Source organism: Lampetra fluviatilis, chromosome 39 (genome assembly GCF_964198595.1).
Source record: "Lampetra fluviatilis chromosome 39, kcLamFluv1.1, whole genome shotgun sequence".
Classification (NCBI taxonomy): domain Eukaryota; kingdom Metazoa; phylum Chordata; class Hyperoartia; order Petromyzontiformes; family Petromyzontidae; genus Lampetra; species Lampetra fluviatilis.
Window position 1 is genome coordinate 9,690,661 of NC_136313.1, and position 22,923 is coordinate 9,713,583.

General features: G+C 50.2%; 1 protein-coding gene across 4 annotated transcripts in view; it reads right to left on the bottom strand.

Moving 5' to 3' along the window:
• LOC144945976 (intermembrane lipid transfer protein VPS13A-like) overlaps nt 1-22,923 on the bottom strand; it is a 114,577-nt gene that overhangs the window by 75,322 nt on the left and 16,332 nt on the right. For 3 of the 4 annotated variants that reach the window (XM_078874671.1, XM_078874672.1, XM_078874674.1), the window contains exons 2-14: nt 15,484-15,527; nt 12,295-12,337; nt 11,698-11,793; nt 11,259-11,360; nt 9,883-9,992; nt 8,004-8,063; nt 7,018-7,077; nt 6,503-6,583; nt 5,660-5,717; nt 3,862-3,989; nt 3,102-3,208; nt 1,760-1,931; nt 966-1,028 (exon numbers count right to left, since the gene is read on the bottom strand). In XM_078874671.1, coding sequence (XP_078730797.1) covers nt 966-1,028; nt 1,760-1,931; nt 3,102-3,208; nt 3,862-3,989; nt 5,660-5,717; nt 6,503-6,583; nt 7,018-7,077; nt 8,004-8,063; nt 9,883-9,992; nt 11,259-11,360; nt 11,698-11,793; nt 12,295-12,337; nt 15,484-15,527 — 1,124 coding nt within the window. Of the gene's footprint in view, nt 1-965; nt 1,029-1,759; nt 1,932-3,101; nt 3,209-3,424; nt 3,585-3,861; nt 3,990-5,659; nt 5,718-6,502; nt 6,584-7,017; nt 7,078-8,003; nt 8,064-9,882; nt 9,993-11,258; nt 11,361-11,697; nt 11,794-12,294; nt 12,338-15,483; nt 15,528-22,923 lie in introns of those variants that run through there. The other variant, XM_078874675.1, reaches the window with a different exon arrangement.

Consider the following 22,923-nt stretch of genomic DNA (forward strand, 5'->3'; position numbering starts at 1 on the left):
GGGTGGCCAGCACCATGCCCAGCCACCTTTGTCTCCCTAGTGGCGATGTCTACACTCCGCACCAGGTATTCATTTGAGGCCGAGTCGATCTAGGGGAGGCCCAGGACCGGTTCAGATCATTGTTATTTGACCGTGAATAGGAATTGAACCCGAGTCGCCGGGTTCAGAGCACGACCTGCTAATCGCTGCATTACCGCTCCTCACACACACACACGCACAGGATTGCGTGCACACAAACACACACACGTCCATAGAGAGACACACACAAGGGCAAATATCACCCATGTTGCCTTAACTGTTGAGGAAAGTGCAGTTAGGGAGCACCTATTAAGGTGAACACGGCACACAACGGGGGCTGCGTGGCTTGCACAATTCCCGGTCGCCGTTGTCCCCCCTAAAGCTAAAGTTGACACAATACACCAGGTCCTCGTTTAAAGCTCAGTGGACCTAGTAGAGCCCCTGGACCTATTCAGATACCACGCGCCACTGCTGCTACCCGTCGCCAGGAGTTGAACGCAGGTCACCGGGTTTGTAGCAGGAATTGATAGATATATATCGGCAGGAATTGATATACGTTTGCCATTTGTACTTATATTTGTACTTGTCTATTTACGTATTTATTTTTCGTGATTTGATTCTACTTTAAACTCCAATCATTTCGTGTATCTTTTGGTGTTGTAACCTTCTGACCCACCCCCACTCTACACTCCTGTAAAAAAAGAGCTTCATAGCTGATCGGACTTGTCCAGGATAAATAAAGATTCTGATTCTGAAGCGCGGTGTGCTAACCAGAACGCGACCGCTTCGCACACGCACAATCTCGCACAGACCGAGAGACGCGTGCTCTGCATGCGGGTGGAAACGGTGCAGAAAGCCCACGCATGCCACACTCTGGAAGAACGCTCAAAACGTCCACACGGATAGGTTCATGAAACCACTTGCTGACCTCAGCCCGATGTACGTACCTCGGCCTCTGCTTGCTGCCGAGCCAGAGTAATGTTGAAGACGTCCAGATCTTTCTCCAGTTCCTGCAACGTCACCACCGCCACCACCACCGTGAATTTTACACCATGCCCCAGCCGTGCACGAGCCAGCCACCTTCTGTAGGGTGTCATCATTTTGTTGTCGCTGTCCTCTTTGTCTCGACTAAATTCAACTCTTGGGCTCGCCACGCCAGGTGACTCGGCGGTAGAGTGAGCAGCTTCGCAATCGGAAGGTTACGAGATCCAAGTCCGGTTTGGGGGTTGACTCAGCCCATCATCTCCCGGGGGCTGATAAAATTCATACCACTTTGCGGGGGAAGTCAACAGGGAGTTGTGCATTGGATGACCTCAACACTGCCATAGGAATGTGGAGTTTACAGCAATGCCTCGGGGCTGTAAACATGAGAGAAGCACCAATGCCTCAATGCTCGTTGGAGCAGAAAATCACGTCGATTTTGAAGACAACGTAGATACATTTACATTCGGTAGTTTCACAAAAAATAAGCAGTGTACAATAATAATTTACATTTATAAGGCGCATTTCACCCGTAGATCCCCCATGCATGTCGGGAGGAAACCCGAAGAACCCGCAGAGAAAGCCAATGCACTGGAATAACGCTCAAAGGTTGCACGCAGGTAGGTTAATACTCTAAGTTTTAAGTGACCACGCCTCGTTAAGAGGACGTCCTCCGAAAGTTGACATGACTACATGCGGGGGGGGGGGGGGGGGGGTGGTTGCTGGGGCGGTACTCGGCGGAGCGGAGCGACCGCCTCACCTGCAGCTCCTCGAGGAGGTAGGCGGGCGCCGTGCGCTGCGTGAGCTTCTGCCGGTAGAGCTGGCAGTAGGTGCGCAGCTTGGTGCGGTGCAGGCGGATGTGCTTCCAGGACCACGCCGAGGCGTTGCGCCGCACCGTCTCCTCCAGCACGCCCTTGGTCACGTAGCCCCACCTGGGCACGCGCACCGGAAACATTAGGGGCGGTGATCCTCATATTGCCGTCTGCGGCCAACCGTGCTGGCCTCCGATTAGCGCTGCTGGCTGCATACGGTGCGGAAAAGGTTCAACATAGATACGTACATCCATATGATAGTCACACTATATCTCTTTAAGGTTTCAGTAACTCAATATTTTAATTGTGCTGTAATCAGTCTAAACATTATCTGCCTGAGCCGACTTACACTACGGGGAATTTATAATTTAACGTTAATTTATGTACTCTTAGGTTCTTTCGATAAAGTCACGTAGGTAAAAAAAAGAATAATAATAAAATAATAATAATAAATTAAATCGCGACATTTCAGAAGCAACACAAGCCTCCGTCATCAGGTGTAACTGCTCCAGTAAAATTACTCCTTCACACGCTACAGTAATTTTACTGGAGCAGTTACACCTGATGACGGAGGCTTGTGTTGCTTCCGAAACGTCGTGATTACATTTAGTTATTTTCATTTATTATTATTATTATATTTTTTTATTATTATTTTTTCACCTACGTGACTTTACCGAAATAACCTAAGAGTATGAATCCTTGCAGTCACGAAAGCTCCAAATCTAGAGTTAATTTATGTTTCGTGCAATAATTTCTAATTCTCATGCGACGCTCTTTGTGTTTTTGCTCCGACACTTATGTTTGCGTCATCGCTGTACTTGATGTTATTTTGTTTTGCGTTCGTCATTTTGGTGACCCTGGTCACTGTTGCAAATGAGACTCCTGTCCTGGTCCCTTAAATTCTCACCTGGAGGTCAAATCGAATTTGGTTGGCTGAGCCACTAATAAAAGAGCAGCCAAATACAGGCAGGACTCAAAATCATGAGGGATCGGAGAGCATGGCTGTGGAGCATGTGTCTACGTGCGTGTGTTGATCTTCTTTCGCACCGTACGTAGCCAACCGTGCTAATCGGAGGTGCGGGGGAAGGACAACAAACTAAACACAAAAATTAGTTGTAAAGAAATGAGTTTTCAATTTAGACTGAAAGGTGCATAGCTCCCGTGGCTTATGACCATCGGAAGGAAGAGCGTTCCAGACGGCCGCAGGAGCAAGGCGAGGAGAGAGGCTGGAGAGAGGAGAGCGGAGAGATGGAGGGAGGCAAAGAGGGAGGCGCGTGGGACACCACTCACCATGCACGTGGATGTCCCTTGGCGGGAACTTGGGGGCGGTACTTGCGGTAGGGCAGGTTGCGGGTCATGAGGTCGTAGGACTCCAGTACCTCCATGATGCTCAGGTACTGTCGAGTCAAAAAAGTGCCCTCGTTGTCTACATCATCATCATCAATGTCGTCATCGCCACCGATAACAAAGCAGCCGCCATTCGCCACTCGGTGACGTCATCGTGGCTCTTCTGCCAGGCTGGGCGCACTGAGGACACGTGAAGTGCATAATGCTTGCTCACCATTACACCACGCCCGCATCACATAACCAAGCTCCCAATATAGGTCTATCACCCGCTTGCTGTCCTGCCTGCTGCAGGCAATGCTCCATGGCTGTACAGGCGACTGTTACGTGCGACAGCTCCATTTCAACATCTCCACGTAACTCATCGACCCCCTTGCCAGTCGCGCACCGTCCCAACTTGGATGTCGATCACCGCTCGTTCACCGTCGCCGAGTCCTAGAATCCTGGAGCTCCACGACAAACGGCACCATGGGGGGGGCCCCACCCGGGGGGGGCCCCACCCCCCACCCTCACCACAAGGGCTGCGGCCGTCCAAGCAGAAGGCCCAGTAGCGCCACCGCTCGGCACGGGCAGTAAACGCTCGTTTACCAGCGATGCTCACATCCCAGATAATTTTTTTTAAAGGCGTGCGTCGCTACCCACGCTACCCCGGACACGACCCACTGACCCCCACCCCCCCGTGCCCCCAAGGCCGTGAACCCCTGACCTGCGGGCGGCACAGCTCGGTGTCGATGTCCTGCAGCGTCACGTCCAGGTTGATCTTGGGCATTGTGAGTTCCACGTCGCCCTTCGGGTTCATGCGCAGCTTTGCCGACGCGGAGATCGGCCGGAAAACTGCAAGCGCCGTGGGAGGGGGTGGGGACGAAGAGACGTACATAACGTGACGTCCAACAACAACCGCCGCCACGACTAACAAGCTGCTGTCACCACGCCTCTTGTGCCAGGCTAGGTTCACGGTGACATGGCCCAGCGGTAGCACGCACGCAGCCTGTTGCAGAGACTCGCGATTCGAGTCTGACAGGCCACCCTGGTTATTATCGGCGGCGTACTAACCATGAATTACTCCGCATCGTCTGCTTCAGAGTAGACGTTAATTATGAAAATGATGCCTCCAAGATGCCGCCCCCCTCTTTCCCCACCTCTCCGGTATTTATTAAAAAACACAGCCAACCTTGTGCTATTCCAACGATGGGCTCTATGAGTAAGAACACGTAGGACCTATGTCAAGCTGTATGTTTACTGCTGGAGTGCACCATGTGTCGGAAAATGTGAATAAAAAAAAAATATTAAAAACAAATTTTCAAGATGCCTAAATGTCATTTGGTAGGCGCTAAGAAAATGACCTCGTCCTGACAATTTTGCGGCGACGTAGCCTGAGCGGTCACGCGTTCAAGAGGTTCACGGTTCGAATCGAGCGGCCATCCCCGATTAATACCGCTGTGTACGAACCGTAATGATACTCCTGCGTTTCACAGTGGACGTTCACGATCGCAAGAGCAGGCCGCTGTGTGCTGGCGTCCAAATTTGAAAAAATTACCTGACAACTCCTCGCTTGGGATTACACACATTCAACTTTGCCCCCGACTGGCAGACTAATGCCCGCTTGCAGGCCTGGTGCTACTACCCCTGGGGGTGCCCCATTCAAATCTGTGTTGAGCTGCAAGCCACTAATCCGCATGTGCAGCGCTTCGAGATGCAACGGCATTTAAGCGGAGCGGCTCTGACAACCACAGCCTCATTCTTATTAACAAGCAAAACTGTAAGCATCACGCGACTACGCGAGATGGTGAGGAAATTTGGCGTCCTCACATAATTACGGGTTTCATAACGCTTATTCTAGAATGTCCAGAGGGGGTTTAACGTGGTGAGAACCCAGCGACCCGCGTCCGATTTCCAGCCATGGCGAACATCAGCGGCGAGTCTGTGTAACTTTTCTCTTGTTGCAATTCCTTTATTCGGTCCGGGAAAGTATCACCAGAGTGTCAAGATCGTTTTGCCAGGAGGGTCCTACTTCGTATGGTCATCCTACTGCGTTTTCTCCGTGCATGAGAGAAGAACACAGAGCACCCGGAGAAGACTCGCGCGTAAATCGGGCTTCGTACCACGGTAAAAACGTGCTTTCTGTGTCAATGCCGCCATCCACAGGACAATTCTTTACATCCCTCATTCAGCAATTCCCGTACGGGTCACGGCACAGGTGCAGGGAAGGCTCTTGAGGCTGTCCCTACGAGCCCGCCACTATGACCTGACTTACACCGCCTCGACCCACAATCCCTTACTTCATCACTGCAACGCGATTGGGTGCAGCGTGGGCTAAAGCCACCTTAGTTCGAACTTGAGGTTTAAAGGTCAGAATTTGCCCAACATTGACAGGTAGTGTGAGGAAGGAGAGCCACAAATTGTACATGTATTGGCCTTGTTCTTTCTTCCACTCTGAAATGTCCTTTCTCTTCCTCATACCTCTGTTAATGGCAAAGCGCAAGCTTTGCTCCGAGGCCACTTACTGTAGCAGAAGTCCTTGGGCATGAACTTGGAAGATGCAACGGTGTCTTTCAGCTGCCCCTGAAGGAGACAAACACAATCGTGTTTTACAACGCTGGTCATCTCACGTTTTACCTTTGTGTGTGGGCTCGGTTACCGTGCTCCAATCTCTGTGTCTCTTGCAGAAATTATCCAATAGCAACCAAATACTGTTAAAAAGTTGTGTTGTTTTAGGGATTCGGCCGATTGAAAATCAGCCCAATGCGAATAGTCTTTGGGCTTTGACTTGTGTCTCCAAGTACAGGGCAATAACCCTTTCATCAAGTTGACTGGTTTCCAATCGGGTTGGTCTCTGATAGCAACACAGCCTTACGCCAAACTTTTGTTCATATTAAACCGTCCCTCCGAGAGTTATTGTGATCTCCCCATTTCAGAGAGACATAAATGTGGCCTGTTTTCGCTGGGGTAGGTCCGTAATTGCAGCACAACCTTTCATTCATGTTGGACCATCTTTACGTAACAGAAGGAAGGATTGGAGAGTGCTAAAGAATGTAAAGGGTGCTACGGTGGCGAGATGTTACCTACCTCGCCTGGTATACTGGAGATTGTGGGTTCGATCCCGACCCTGACGCCTGCTGTATATTTGGAGTTTGCATGTTCTCCCTGTGGTCGCGTAAATTTTTCTCTGGGTTTTTCCCTCCACATTTAGAAACATGGCTGCTATACATTTCCACATCATAAGCCACTTCATTGAGCGATCATTTGTGGCCAGGTCACTTCTGAAAAAGAGCTATAAAGCTTAGTGGGCTTTACCTGGTAATATAAGAATTGTTTCGTTCACACGGAAACGCCCTGTGGGGACGTACCAGTGCCCTCTCCGCGTTGTCCCTCGAGTACATGGTGCTCTCCACATTCCAGTAGGCGGACAGGCAGTCCAGGCAGACAAGCTGCGGTGAACAGAATCATCAGAATCAGAATCTTGATTTAGACTGGAGGAGGAATCCGATGAGCTATGAAGCTCTTTTTCACAGATGTCCAGGAGAGGCGGTTCCGCAAGTTACAACAACAAACAATACATACAAAACGATAGGAGTGCCAATCAGAGAAAAGGTAAGAAAGTCACAAAAAATAAATTATAAATTAAGTACCGTATATAAATACTAATTGTGTCAATACATAAATTCCTGCAGATTTTTCAACATCAAATGCAAGCATGGGCAAGCCAGAAAAACAAGAAAAACAGTCCCAGACCACACCAAGACAACGCGCAGTCCCTCAATGGCAACACGGTACACATACAGCTCCTTTGACAATCCACTGCTGGATGAGTGAAGGCAATAACGACGATGCAATGTGGCAAAGGTCAGCCCGAGCCCTCTACCTTGTAGAAAATCTTGGCCTTGTCATCCAATAAGCATGGCTTCCAGTTCTGGTCTGATGTCTGAAAAACAAGTTGAAATCATGAACACCACCACCGCCATCATCGGCAAAGAACACTTCAAACTAAAACTATTATTTAATTTCACCAGGTTAGGCCCACAGCTCTTTTCAGAAGCGAGCGACCTGGCCACAAATGATAGCGCAAACAAGTGGCTTATCATCATGTGGAAATGTATAGCAGCCAAATAGTCCAAACGTGTGTTGATTCTAAATGTGGAGCAAAGAACCGGAGGAGCCGAAGAAAAATCTACGCGACCACGTGGAGAGAGACACGCAAACTCCAAATATAAAGCAGCAGGCGTCAGAGTCGGGCTCAAACCCACGACCTCTTGCATACCAGGCGAGGTAGTTAACATCTCGCCACCGTGCCGAGATATTTTTAGGCCAACTGGTATTGACGTGAAAAATGACTCAATTGAGATTACACAAAGCAACATAAAAGCTCAGTAAAGCTCTTCCTGTATGTATGTTGAACTTCTTTCACACCGTACACAGCGAACCGTGCTAATCGGAGGTGAGGAGTTAACATCTTGCCACATTGCCAATATCGGACCTCTATTGCAACTGAAAAATAACCGTAAATCGCTATCTTCTCAAATCGCTATCTTCAATGAGGAATGAACAGAGGCGATGCTCATCTCCCACTTGAAGCCCCGAACCAGTGGTGGAAATTCCACATTCCTTTGGCAGGGGGCTCAAGTCTATCCATAGCTCCATCACTGATGCCTTCCCCACAAAGTGATCAACAACACGAACACCAACTCATTATGAGAAACGTTGTCAACGATGGAATTTAAACGTTGGTGGTTTAGACCGCACGCCGGGGTGTCAATAGCAGTAAAGTGGGAGGGTGGGCCTCCATTTGGCAGTGGACAGAGAATGGCTGGGTGGTGTCAATGGGAAGAGCGACCGTCATATGGATCTCACCTTGAAGCTGAGCTCGCGCAGCGTGATTCCAACTGAAATCGGCTTTGCTGCGTTGTTAATCTGCACACACGCACACACGGGCATATGCGCACACATATATATGAAAAACAAAGCTTTCCCATACAGCCTACGTATATCGTTTTGGCAAGTGCTATTAGCGAGCACCAATGAATGTCAATATGGCACACGAGGGGATGGTGTCACCAGCCCCAGTGCTGATGTATAAACATTGCACAAGGTACTCATTTAGGGCTGAGTTGGCCTCGGGGAGACACAGAAGCAGTTCAAGATTTACAGCGCAGCGCGCTAACCACAACAGCAACCCTACTAACCACACAGACAATGCACACACATGTGTAGACACACATGTGTAGACACACAAAGCAAAGTCAGAGATCCCCCGTATAGCCTTTTCAGACTATTAGGACAAGTGCTGTTAGCGAGCACCTATTAAGGCTAGAACGGCACACAAGGTGGTGGTTGGCCAGCACCACGCCCAACCGCCTTCAACCCCCAAGTGGTGGTGTTTACACACCGCACCAGGTTCTCATTTGAGTCGACCTAGGGGAGGCCCAGGACCAGTTCAAATAATCGTCACTGATGTTGGCCATGAGCAGGATTTGAACTCAGGTCACCGGGTTCGTAGCGCAGAGCGCTAACTGCTACTACACTGCCGCTCCACACGCGTAGGCACAGGCACACACACACAGCCCTCGCTCACGTTAACAGTACTCATAACCATGACGAACAGCAGACACTTTGACGTCACTTTTATATGGCAGAACAAGCTTTCCCAGAAGACCTTATCTCCATGTAGATATCCCACTGGCAACATAAAGTGCTCCTACCAAAGTGGATCAGCCTGGCCACTAACCCACGCCAGCTGATTCCTGGCCAAAATTCAGAAAATTCACAAGGGGACTTTTCCATGTGCTAGACAAATGGCTAAAACTCATTTTGTATAGAACGATAAACATTTGTGTTCAATGTATGTAACAATATACAGTGGATCACAACCGGAAGGTTACGAGTTCAAATCCTGGTTGGTGGGGGTTGACTTAGCCCATGATCATCATTCCTCTGGGGTTGATCAAATGAGTACCACTTTATGAATACACAGAAGTTGATGATCACTTTGTCAGGAAGTCACCACTGGTTGTTCCATGGACAGACTCACCCCCGCTGTAGGAATGTGGAATTTCCACATTCCTACAGGAGACGAGCAGTGCCTCAATGCTATTGGCTGGCCATCAAACAGAGACTGCCACTGCATTGCACGCTTTCAGATGCACGTCTGCGGCTGTCTGGAATGATCTTCCTTCCCATATTATGAAGCCACAGGAGCTATGCACTTTTAAATCTAAATTGAAAACTCATTTCTTCAGAACTGCTTTTTGTGTTCGGTTTGTTGTCCTTCCTTCACACCCCCGATCAGAGCGGTTGGCTACATCCGGTGCAAAAGAAGAACACACGTACATACACATATGCTGCACAAACCTGCTCTCTCCGATCCTTTGTGATTTTGAGTCTTGTCCGTATTTGGCTACGCTTTGACGTGTGTACACACGTACACACACGTACACACGCGTACACACACGTACACACGCGTATACACACGTACACACACGTACACACACGAGCGGTGACGCCCCCGCATCCTCAGCGTACCGAGACGTCTCGTGAGACCGGCGCATCGAGCAGCCAGCGGAAAAGCATCCGCACCGTGCGGGAGCGCTCCACGCTGGCTCGGCTCGGATATGCCAGTGGAAAAGGGTAAGGTGCGACGTTATTTTAAACTGGGCGTGAGGAACCCGTTCGTCTGGTCGACCACGCGCGCGGTCGACACTCGGCATGGCCCCGCCAACCGCGCCCGGCTCACCTCGTCCTCGTAGCGCACGTGGATGCCGGAGACGGTGACCTGCAGGTTTTTGATCACCTGCGCCACCAGCTTCTCCGTGAACGTGTCGGCCTGCACCGTGGTCGGGTTTTCTGCGGTAACAAGGACAAAGATCCCCCCCCTTTAACAGACTGTTGGGGCAAGTGCTGTTAGCGAGCGCCTATGGAGGCTGGAGTGGCACACGAAGGGGCGGTATGACCAGCACCACGTCCGACCACTTTGTCTCTCCAGTGGCGATGTTTTACGCATCCCACCAGGTACTCATTTGTGGCTGAGTGGACCTAGGGGAGGCCCAGGACTGCGTTCACATAATTGTCACCGGTGTTGGCCATGAGCGGGAATCGAGCTCGGGTCGCCGGGTTCGTAGTGCAGCGCGCTGATCGCTCCACTGCTGCGCTCCACTGCTGCTCCCCACAGCGCACGCCGACACGCGTCGTCACGCCCACCGCTGCACGCCTCCACCTCTCTGGTTACGAGCATCACCGCAATGTCGCTTTAAACGATATGATGCGGTGCCGAGTTTCAAGATACGACGAATATCACAATGTCAGTTAGCCGTAACTTTGTACTTGTATTTGAGATTTAAAATGAGCAAAGATAGCCACGGTACAACAATATTTTTCGAGATGGACGATACGATTATTATGGATCGTATATCGTACAAAATATCGATATTGCAGCAACCGTAGTTGCTTTAAGATGTCGCAACCGCTACCGCCCTCCTCCCACCCCCACCCCCTTCCACCCCCCCCCCCAACTCTCTGCTACTGCCTTCATCATCCCCGTGTTTGTGTTCTACTGACCTAGATTATCACCGACCACTGATCTCCTCAGCCTTGCCCAATTCAGCACTCTCCCTTCTTGCGAAGTGATGTCCCATAATGCTGTGTGTTCCCAAGATGCTGTGCGTTCCAATGCGGCCACCCTCTGTAGCCCACCCCTAACATTTTCCAAGCTTGTTTGATTGCGAGCTCTTGATTGTGCACCTTAATCGATATTGTCGTAAGCCACCATCAATCCACTGCAGGAAGAAACCATCCTCAAGCTCACGGTCCAGCAATATAACAATACACCTAGCACCTGCACACGAGCCGATTTGCCTGCTCCATCTCCGCGGTGGACTCCCTCTCGGGGCGCGTTCCCTCCCTTGGGCTGCCACTCCATCATTAGTCTCGACCGCCGGCCATCGCAGCTTCTCGCGACATGTCCTGCCCAATCCCACCGACCCTCCTACCCACGGTCGACAAGACGTCTCTCACTTGCGAACGTTCCCTCCATGCACCTCTGAACGCTTCGTTCAAATTCACCGCCCTCCGCTAACCGACGTCTCCCCCTGCGCCGCACCGCGCCCCCCTCACCGCGCTCGGCTGCCTTCATCATGGCCTCCTCGATGCGCCGGAGCTCCCTCTGCTTCAGCTCCAACTGCTGCTTCTCCTCTTTCTCCGCATCGTACTTGATGCCTGCAAGTCACGCACACACACACACACGAGTACACTCACGCACGCACGTACACGCACAGGTGTGCGCACACACACACGCATGCACTCGCGAAGACATACGCACGCATGCACGCGTGTGCGCACATGAACAAACGCATACGTGCACACATGCATGCAGGCACACACACGCAGGAATGCACGCACATGCACACATACAAGCACACACACCGGTAACACAATCAGGATAAAATACGGGAAAAGGGACAAATTGTCTCCAATTAAATAAACACAATTAAACAATTAATGACATCATGGATAACAAGGGGAGGTGGCGGCGGTGGCGGCGGCGGCAACGCACTGGCACTGGGCACCACGAGCAGGTAGACGCCCTCCAGGCTGGCGATCACCGCCTCCTTGTACAGGTTCTTCCATGGGATCTTCAGGGTCAGCTTCCCTACGGGAGGCAGCGGCAGGGTGGCCGTGGCAGGGCATCACCAGAGGGACGCAGACACAAAGACAAAGGCCCCCCGTAGAGCCGTACAGGCCACCGGGCCAAGTGCTGCTCGAGAGCACCTATGAAGGGCCGCCGTGGCGCGCGAGATCACTGCGGGGCTAGCATTGCATTTGTCTCACCAGAACTGATGTTTTACATTCCGCACCTGGTAATCATTTAAGGCTGAGTAGACCTAGGGTACGCCTAGGAGAGGAGCAGATATACGACTGGTCTCTGATGTTAGCCGTGGCCGGGAATCAAACTCGGGTCAATGATTTTGGAGCGCAAAACTAAAAATAACTTGATTCTTGTAATCGAACTGTGATGCCAAATTCATCGACTTACCGATGGAGTGGGAATCATAAAATAAATGCAATAGAACAAAAGCACCAAGTCAGGGAGGCTGCTATTTAGCAGTGGACAGAGAATGGCAATGCCATACGCAATGATATTGACACTTACCGATGTGCCCAACCTTGACTTTGAACGGCACGTCCAGCTCACTCTGCCAGACAGAGACGGACGGAAGGGTTAACTCTGTGCGTGTCTACCTCAATCCTCAGAATCTCACACACAAGACAAAGATCCCCCCTATCGCCTGAACAAACTTTGTTGGGGCAAGTGCCGTTTTCGAGCACCTATGAAGGCCGGCACAGCACACGAGGGGGTGGGTGGCCAACACCACGCCCGGCCGCCTTTATCTCCGCAGTGATGATGTTTACATACGTACCAAGTACTCACTTGAGGCCGATTTGACACACACACACCCACACTGTCAAGCCCACTCGCATCATTCATAGCTGCGCAACAACAAAATCCTGACGTTTCGCGAGTCGCGCGCTCAACTGACATAGACAGCACATGTCAGGCAGGCCAAGTCTGAGAGCTTCTACAATAAACTTGGCACTCATTTCCATCTCACTCGGGTTCCAGTACGCTTCCCCTGCTCGGCTGTCAAATGTGTTAACAAATAACAGATGCCCGTGTTTGGTGGAAACATTGTGATTAGCATGACACTTAAAAACGTCTGGCACTTTCAGCTGGCGCTGCCCTCTGAGTGAACAGCTGTTCCAACTTTTGTGGGATGCCCAATGCAAAAATGTATTCAAATCGATATTTGTGCCAAATGTAAGCTGCATTGACCTTCTGTAACCTCCATAGTAATTACATCAAGCACTCAAGTCACGCACGTCTATGCGTATATTTATTACATAATACTTGTATTTCGTGTTTGGCAATAATATAATGAGGGTGGAGCAGTAGCGCACTGTGTTACGCAATGTACTGCGCACCGAGCGACATAAGTTCGATATCTAACCACAGGTCTCATCGACGGTGAGTGACATCAGAACCGTTCATGGACATTCCCCTCCCCTTGACACTCTCAGACCACCCAGTGCCCTCAAGTTTGGACAAATAACCCACATGGTCCGTGCAGCCAGGCGTGGGTAGCCCCTCATCCAGCAGTGGTTCGATTAAAGGGCTATAAATAAACACACAAGGGCGCCATCCGGCAAGACGTTAAATACGTCGCCTGGTATACAGGAGGTGGTAGTTCGATCCCAACCCTGACGAATATATATTTTGAGTTTGCACGTTCTCCCCATGGTTGTGTGGATTTTTCTTCAGGTCCTCCGGTTTTCCCCTCCACGTTTAGAATCAACGTGCGTTTATAATATTTGGCTGCAATAAACGTCCGCATTATACGTCACTTCGGAGCGCTAGCGTTTGCGGCCAGGTTGCTTCTGAAAAGAGCTATATAGCTCAGTGGGGCTTTACCTGGCAAAAGAAAAAAAAAATAGTTTAATAGTAATAGGTTTTTACCCTTTTATCTGGCAAAAAAAACTGACACCTTTATACAAGAAATCATGTTTGCAATAACCACAACACAAGCAGTCAAAATGCAAACAAAAAGAAACAACTCTGATAATGGTAGGTTTTTACCCTTTTAACTGGTACAAAACTGACACCTTTATTCAAGGCATCATGTTTGCAATGACCACAACACAAGTAGTCAATAAAGCAAACAGTTAAAAGGGTAAAAACCTACCATTATATTTTGCCACTGGTAAAAGAGATCTCATAGTGTAACTCTGATAATGATATGCACTGTCCTTGAAACTAGGCTCTAAGAAAAGCCATCTCGGGTGTGGACCAATCAATTTCAAGGACAGTGCGCATATCATTATCAGAGTTGTTTCTTTTTCTTTTTGTTTGCATTTTGACTGCTTGTGTTGTGGTTATTGCAAACATGACCCCTTGTATAAATAAAGGTGTCTGTTTTTTGTGCCAGAAAAAGGGTAAAAACCTATTACGATATCTTGCTACTGGCAAAGGAGGTCTCATAGGATAGTTTAATAATTTAGTAAACATTCAAATCCAACCGGTTCTGTAAATGACTATAAGAGCCATCAAAACATGGGAGGGAGTCTTGCCTTCCTGCTCCTTGAGAGCACACCTCTGTGCATTGTTGTGTCGACATACACACGTCCACCAGATGGGCAATTAGTCAGCCAGACAATCGTTTAAACACCCACGATAGATAGCTGGTGAGGGCAACCAGCCCCTAACTGGGCTGAGCAACTCAATCACGGGCCAGCCAGTAAACGAGGCGAGAGGGGGCAGCCGCACTGCCCCGCATACCGGCGCACGCTCTGGCAAGGCCAGTGCTCTCATACAGCAGCCCCTGGCCTCGGGAAACAGAAGCTTTTCCGGTCTCACTAAAATAGCTCGGGCCGGCAGCCCAGCTATGCGAGAAGGGAGCCGCGGGCCTCTTCTGTGCCGCGCTATGTCACTCGCCGTACAGTCCGAAGGGCAGATAACAGGGGCGGGGAATGTGGTCCAACAGTAGCGCGTTCGCCACTTGGTGCAAAAGTTCGTGGTTCAAATCAGGCAGGCAGCCCTGGTTATTACTGCGGGTGTAGTGTGTGCGTTTATTTGTGCGTGTGTGTGAGCATGCATGTGTGCGTATACAGGCAGGGAGCAGTAGTGTAGTGGTTAAGTGTGTTGTGCTACGAATCTGCGACCAGAGTTCGGTTCCTGCTCACGGCCACCACCAGTGACGATTATATGAACTGGTCCTGGGTCTCCCCTAGGTCGACTCAGCGTCAAATGAGTACTAGTACGGTGTATAAACATTGCCACTTGGGAGACAAACACAGCAGGGCGAGGTGCTAGCCACTCACCCCCTCGTTTGCCGCGCCAGCTTTCATAGGTGCTCGCTAACAGCAAATGCCACCAACCAAAAGCCTGTTAAGGCTATAGGGGAATATTTGTCTTTGTATCTAGGTGCTCGCTAACAGCACCTTGAGTCGCACACTGCGTCATGAACTCGGCGACCCCAGTTCAACTCCCACTCACGACCAATATCGGTGGCGAATATATGAACCGGTCTTGGGCCTCCCCTAGGTCGAATCAGCCTTAAATGAATATCTGGTGCACTCTGTACACATCAGTGCAGGGGAGACAAAGGCAGCTGTGTATCATGTTGGCCACCCACCCCCTCGTGCGCCATGCCGGCTTTAATTGGTGCTCGCTAACAGCACTTGCCCCAAAGGTCTGTTAAGGCTATACGAGGGATCTTTGTCTTTGTGTGCATGCTTACTGTTGCGTAGACGTGAGCATACGAGTTTGTCGTCGTGCGATCCTTACCAAAGCATTTTCTTTGAGCACCAAGTTCTCCAACACGGCATCACCTGCAGCAGCACAAGACAACACGGCAGTATTCTTTTATTTCGCTCTTGTTCCTCACCTCCGATTAGCACGGTGCGCTGTGTACGGTGCAAAAGAAGTTCAACATACATACAGGATGAACTTCACCGACTTTCTGTAATCTCGATTGAGTCATTTTTCACGTCAACACCAGTTGGCCTGAAAATATCTCGGCACGGTGGCTAGGAGATGTTAACTACCTCGCCTGGTACGCAGGAGGTCGTGGGTTCGATCCCGACCCTGACGCCTGCTGCTGCTGCTGTATATTTGGAGGTTGTGTATTCTCCCTGTGGTCTCGTGGATATTTATTCGAGTCTTCTGGTTTTACCCTCCACGTTTAGAAACGTGTGTTTGGAGGACTTGTATGCCATAAACGTCCACATAATATGCCACTGCCTTGAGCTATCATTTGTGGGCTTCAGAAAAAGAGCTGTATAGCTCAGTGGGCCTTATCTGGTAAAATAAAAAAAAGTTCGCTCTAGCTTAATAGTTACCCTGTTTGTTTATTTTCAGCGTTTTCTTTTTGCAGGAAGGAAACTCCAATTTGCTAATGTGGTTAATCATCGGATTCCTCCGTGATAAATAAAGATTCTGATCCTGCTAATGCCAACATCGTCCGGTGGACGGCGACACCGCCGGTTAATTTTTTTTACAAACTCCACGCGGAGAGACGCCACAGTAGGGAACCAAACCCGGGCCCCTTCTTGCTGTCAGGCACAAGCGTCGTCACTGCATCGCCACCCTGCCGCCATAGAGAAAGGGCCAACCACGTATGACACTCGCGCTATGAAACAGGAACATTATGCTCCACACACATATATCCATGTACACAATAACAAACGCAGCCCCTGTAAATTAATCTCATTAAGTTTCACTCAAATATCTAATTGCGGTGACTGCCAGATCGACCTTGCAAGAGGCACACACACTCTCAAGCACCGCCGCTTAAAGGAAGGACGCTTAGTTTTCCACCCAGGTCTCCTTCTCCTGAGAGGGAATGCATCTCAGTTGGCTCGCACCCATAAATAATATTACACAAAGACAAAGATCCCCCATGGAGCATTTAACAGACTGTTGGGGCGAGTGCTGTTAGCGAGCACCTATGGAGGCTGGCGTAGCACACGAGGGGGCGGTGTGGCCAGCACCGCGCCCGACCGCTTTTGTCTCCACAGTGGCGATGTTTACGCACCGCACCAGGTAATCATTTGTGGCGGAGTGGACCTAGAGGAGGCCCAGGACTGGGTTCAGAAAATCGTCACCGGTGTTGGACATGAGCAGGAATCGAAATCGGGTAGGCGGGCTCAGAGCGCGGCGCGCTGATGGCTTGACCGCTGCTCCCCGCAGTGCACGCAGACACGCGTCGTCACGCCCACCGCCAATGCGCTAACCGCTGCGCCACCGCTCGCCACACAAACGCACGCATGCAGCTTAATGGCGTAACCCCCCTGCGAGCGACTTACACTGCGAGATAAACAAGTGTGACGACAGGCAGCCGGGAAGGCGGCCAAGGCACGAAGCACCGCCCGGCTGTGTGTGCATCAAATGGGCAAGGCGGGGTGAGCATCGCTGCTGTTGGCTGCTCAGTGGGTCGTCACTGTCCAGTCGACCATTCGGGTTTTTTACCGAATGCTTCAATAAAAGTCATGCAATTCTTTCAAATCGCGAGGGGTCAAGTAACGTGTGAACACACACGAATTGTAGAAAATTGCTTTTACGAGCACAGTTAGCTGCATCTATGTTGAGCACCAAAACACATTCATCACACGCAGAACAAGCTTTTGTTAATCATCGGAATAATAAATCAAACAATAAATCTTTTTTTGTTATTATGGATACATTGGTCATCATTATGCACTGCTCCAGGGGACACGTGAAAAGAAAACCGAGAATTCTATGTAAAGAAAATGATAATATACAATTTCTAAACGCATACGTTTTCACAAGAAGGAAGGCAATTCCCAGTCGTTACTCGCATTCAGTGCCTCATATGGCCGATGGAACGGACGGGGGCCTTCAGCTGCCTCTTAAAAGTAGTAGTGGATTTGACGCTGAGCATATAACCACAAGCAGTGTTCGCGAGCGTCTATCAAAAAAAGAGCACAAATTGGTGGCGTGGCAAGCGTGTCACGGCCGGCCGCCTTTGTCTCTGCAAATGCTGATGTTGGCACACCGCACCAGGTACTCCATTAAGACCGAACTGACCACCGAAAGGGAGGCTCAGCACCAATTCTGATATCAATTCACCACTCATGTCAGTCATGGCTAGGAATAGAATGTCACCGGGTTCGTAAAGCAGAGTTCGCAAGAGGCACACACACAAACACAACAACAACCGCCATTCGCCACTAAGTGGCGGTGACGTCACCACGACGCTTGTGCCAGGCCATGTGCACCCTGAGGCCACGTGAAGTGTCGAACGCCCGCTGGCAGGAGGTCACGGGGCAGACCCAGGTGCCACGGGTCGACTGACCGAGATGACCGAGATGACTGGCTGATGCACCACCTGTGCCCCCTACTGTGCCAACTTGCTGTGCTTTAGCCACCCGGCGCTCCGCTCGTTGTTGTGAGAGTCGCTACTCCGCCCTCCGTTGTTGTTGGAGGGCAACTGCCTCCAACTGCCCAGTAGCGTCCTTCACGAGCCTCCTCCACTGAGGCCGATCTTGACACCGCTGGTACCAGTCATCGGCAAGTCCACTCAGCTCCACGTCCTCCTGTACCACATCACTCCATCTCTTCTCTAGCCCGTGCCGCGCCCGTTTAGCCCCCTCAATCCGGCCGAACAAAAGCTGTTTAGGCATGCGGTGGCTGGGCATGCGGGCTACATGACCCAGCCAACGCAGCCTTGCCTGCCGGAGGAGCTCACTGATGGGACTTTGCCCAGATCTTTCAAGGACTTGTGAGCTCCTCACACAATCCAGCCTGGTTAAACCCAGGATGGATCGTAGGCAGGCCAGCCTAAATGTTTCCAACCGGCAAAGATGCTCCACTAGGGGGGTCCACGTTTCGCAAGCGTAGAGAAGGGAGGGAATGACCGTGGCCGAGAAGACCTGAAGCTTCGTGCGGAGCGACAGACCAGGTAGCTTCCACACAGCGTTACGCAACCGATGAAAAGATATTGCCGCTCGACTGATTCGGAGTGAGACCTCTGCTGATAAACTGGAGCCGGTCATAAGCACACTGCCCAGGTATGGGAAACTCTCCACTCTCTCCACAACTGCCCCATCACCGATTGGGAGTTGTGGGGGTGGAGTGCCCGATGGTACAAAATACCCAGGCAGGTGCTTAGTTTTGGTGGGGCTGATGGTAAGGCCCCACCTCTTAGTGGCACGCTCCAGTCTCAGCAGCAGCGTCTCCAACTCCTCTTCTGAATGAGCAGCTATTACCAAATCATCGGCATACATAACGTGGTTGACCAATAGGGAGCCATCCCTTGATCGCACACAAACACACACACACAAACACACACAAACACACATACACACACAAACAGGGGCTGGCGTTCACCACTAAGCGGCTGCGATGCTGCCAAGTAGCTTGAGCCAGACAAGATGCACTGTGCGGACAAACGGCATCACGAAGGGGCACACACACAGACACATGCACGCGCATGCAGACACGGGTGTTCGACAAGACATCGCGAAAGACGGGGCAGAGCGGTGTGGGGTCGTCCGCATTGCGATCCGCAGTGTGTAAATTATCTGCCCAGCGAGGCTCGTGCAGACAGCTCGCCCCTCCTCTACACGGGGGGGCGGGGGACGACACGAGAGCCGGCGCGCACATGCAGCACGGGTGAATGTGGATATCATAGAGCTACATCTGAGATCCCTTCAAGTGACATCTGGTCCACACAGCAAGGGGGCAGCAATTGCCTCAGAGCGTAATGTTGCATCACTACTATAATTCTCAAGAGCTGGAATGTAGCCAAATTTAGCCAAATTAAGAGCACAACAAAATTGTCACGTGATGGGTCTTCTTCCTACAGTCATTGGTGACTGTAAAATCGCAGGCGGCTTCCTGGATTTGAATCCAGCATCTCAGCAGTGCCGCCACAGCCACCCAGCCAATTCTACTTCCGCCGTTCATACGGGACTCGCACTCCTCAGGTCGCTGGGTTCATGGCACATTGCACGAGCCACTGTGCTGCCAATCAGACATCCGTTGAATTATACATTACCACGCGTACAACTGCCAGCAGTGTTTACAATTGCGATGGTGGGCAAAGCATTTCAACAGAGAAACCCCCCCACCCCACCTCCCCACGGCGCTCTACGGGTGGCTCGGGCACACGGTCAGATTCCGTTCATGCTGCGGCTCTTAAATTTGGTCGCGAGAGTTTCCCCTTACCGCACATGCCGCACCCTCTCGCCCCGCGGCACCGCCACCCCCTCCCCGGTGTCCCGTGCCAACCCCTTCTCTCCCCTCCGCGGACAAACGAAACGGGCGAAGTGGCAACAGCGTGCACGGCGCCACAGTGTCGCGTTGGCAGAGATGCATTCTGTTCCACCCAGTTGCCTGGGTTCACGAACATTGCAAGTACGCATTCTGCTCGGTGGAGATTGCCCTATCTCCAAAGCGAATAATGATAAAAACTCCAAACATTGGTCAATAACACCACTGCCCTAGAGGGAAAACAATGGGCCCCATTCTTAGAGGGGGGGTGATGTATCGAGGCGCATGGCCTTGCATAAATTCTGTTGCGATTGGGTCTTCTCATCGTTTACAGAGTTGATCTTCTTCTTTCGTATAGATTAATAACAGCAGATTAAAGATGTAATTTTAGATTTGTTATCCACTAAATTGTCTGTTCAGAAGCAGAGTGGATCTCGTCCATTCCTCCTTTAAAGAAGTAAAGACAGCAGCAGCAGCGGAGTGTTTACGATGTGGTCGATGGTTTGGCATTCGTAGCCGCACTCGAAAGCTGCCGAATCTTTGAATCGCCATTTGTGCATCAGGCGGCCGCATCGGCCACAAGCCCCGGGTCCCGATTCGGTTGATGGTCGACCGTCGGCGGCGTGGAAGGTTGAGACCGGCAGGTTCGACGGAAGGGTCGCCGTACGAGGCGTTGATTTTTGACGTCTGCCGCAATCCAGACTCTCGCTTCCATCTCTCGCCTCCATTTGTATTTGTGGCGTGGAGTGAGGCTGCTGTGATCCAGAAGGGGTGCCGTGATTTTAGGCGAACAGGCGGCGCTGGGTTTACGTCCCGATGTATCTTAAAGTTCTGCTTTGTCAAAGAGTGCTCCATCCTAGCTCTTGTTTAACTCTCTGCTAATCAGTCTGGCCCCGATCCACCCTCAACAATTATCCTCCTGTACTTTGCATGAAAAATAGCCAAGTCCACTTGTTTCACTGGCATTAAAAGTGTCGAGAAAAGTTGCTGATCAATTGAGGCTTCGAAAGGGCTGGCCTCGCAGCACAGTGACGCACGTACCAGGACGATCAGCCAAGCAGCCCATGAGCCGAGGGGTTTGGTCGGTACCACCTAACGTGGTAAATACAACCATGATTATACCATGGGCAACATCCACCATGAGCAGAAATCTTCGTGTATGTACACTGTCCATCCTATAAACACTCTTCCAACATAAGGCTTTCGAGACCAATAAAATAAATCCATTGTAATGTATATGACTACATTAACCCCCCACCTCTGGTCTTGCCACCTGATTGGCTCGCAAGTGACGACATCACGTTTATCCCCTCGATTTAAGACCAAAACAGGAGGAAGATTTCTCCACTACTGTGGTTGTCGCCTGATGATGCTCGTTGTAATTACCGGCGAAACGTCACAGTACTCGAATTGTAAATGTTGTAGTGGGTTGACTCTCCAACACACTGGTGTGCTGAACTAGTAAGGAATTGGCACGTTTTGTTTACGTGACAAATCTTATTAATTGGCTGTGTCAGGTGGTGGCGGGTTTAACGACACATTTATAAATTTCGATTTAAAGCTTTCGTGACTGCAGGGATTCATCTTCTTGGTTCTTTCGGTAAAGTCACGTAGAAGGGAAATAATAAAATAATAAAAATAAAACATTATAAAATACAATTCTCACGACGTTTCGGCCACAACGCAAGCAGCCGTCCTCAGGTGAAGAACAGGTCTGTCGGACACTGTCTTTCCAACAGTCCTGTTCTTCACCTGAGGACGGCTGCTTGCGTTGTGGCCGAAACGTCGTGAGAATGATTTATTGTTTTATTTGTATTATTTTTATTATTTTCCTTCTACGCGACTTTACCGAAAGAACCAAGAAGACACATTTATATTTACACTCACTCATTTCGTAGATGTAGTTCTATCCAAAATTATTTTCTCTATCCGACGGATTATGGCACCCTTCCCGTAACATTCGTGTCGAAAGGAGCAACCACGGAGACTTTGCTATGAGACACATTTGTTTGTGATCTGTAAACAAAAATGCTTCCGGGAAATCATTGTTAGCATTTGCCACCCTTAGCGTGACTGAAAAATATTTTGGGCGCAATGGCTCAAGGATGGGGGAGTTGCGACAACCACTCTCAAAATGTCTCAATAAAGCGTAAAAACCAGTAACTCTTGACGAGACCCGTGCATGGGCGCATAAGAGGCAGCAGAAAGCCTTCTACAGGAATAACATCAGCCCAAATAAACACCAAGCCCGTTTACTGAGAAAATATTTGACAGCAAGCTTCACCTACTTAATCATGTTTACTTTAAAAGTTAAAATCTCTCACAGAGGCAGCGTTTTAAAATATTGTGGCCTGTGTAATGTGTGCATATTTGATCAGGCCTGCTGCGCCCCTGGTAACAGGCTAATGCAATTCAAACATTACAGATGCCCCGAGTTTGTAACGCAGCCCTAGTCGTAAAACATCCAGTTTGGTTTAATAGAGGGGCCTAATAAAAAATAAATCAACTTCTCCACCGGGGCAGGGACTGTGGAAGATAAATCCAAAATTGCACTGTAATTGGGTGCTGTGGACAAAGGCAGAGTTCGCGCGTCTAACGCAAAACAGTGCTGTCCACACCTGCCATTCTCTGCCCACTGCCGGATGAAGGCAATCAAATGATGGATCGAGAGGCAATCCCCGTGCACGCGGAAGATACCAAATAATCATCAACCACCAACAGCGTTCAACTCCGAACCACGACTAATGTCAGTGGCGAGTGACTTCTGAAACGGGTCCTAGGAACGGTTCAACAAATCGGCATGACCAATATAGGCCATGTGCAGACGCTCGTCCAGAAGTGGATTGGCAAAGGGCTGTGATCTGTTTATTGGTTTACTTTTAATTAACCCTTACCTCTCTATTCCTGGCCACGGGAGCACTCACACAAGACAAAGATTCCCCGTATAGCCTTCATTAAACTGCTGGGGCAAGTGCTGTTGGCAACCACCTA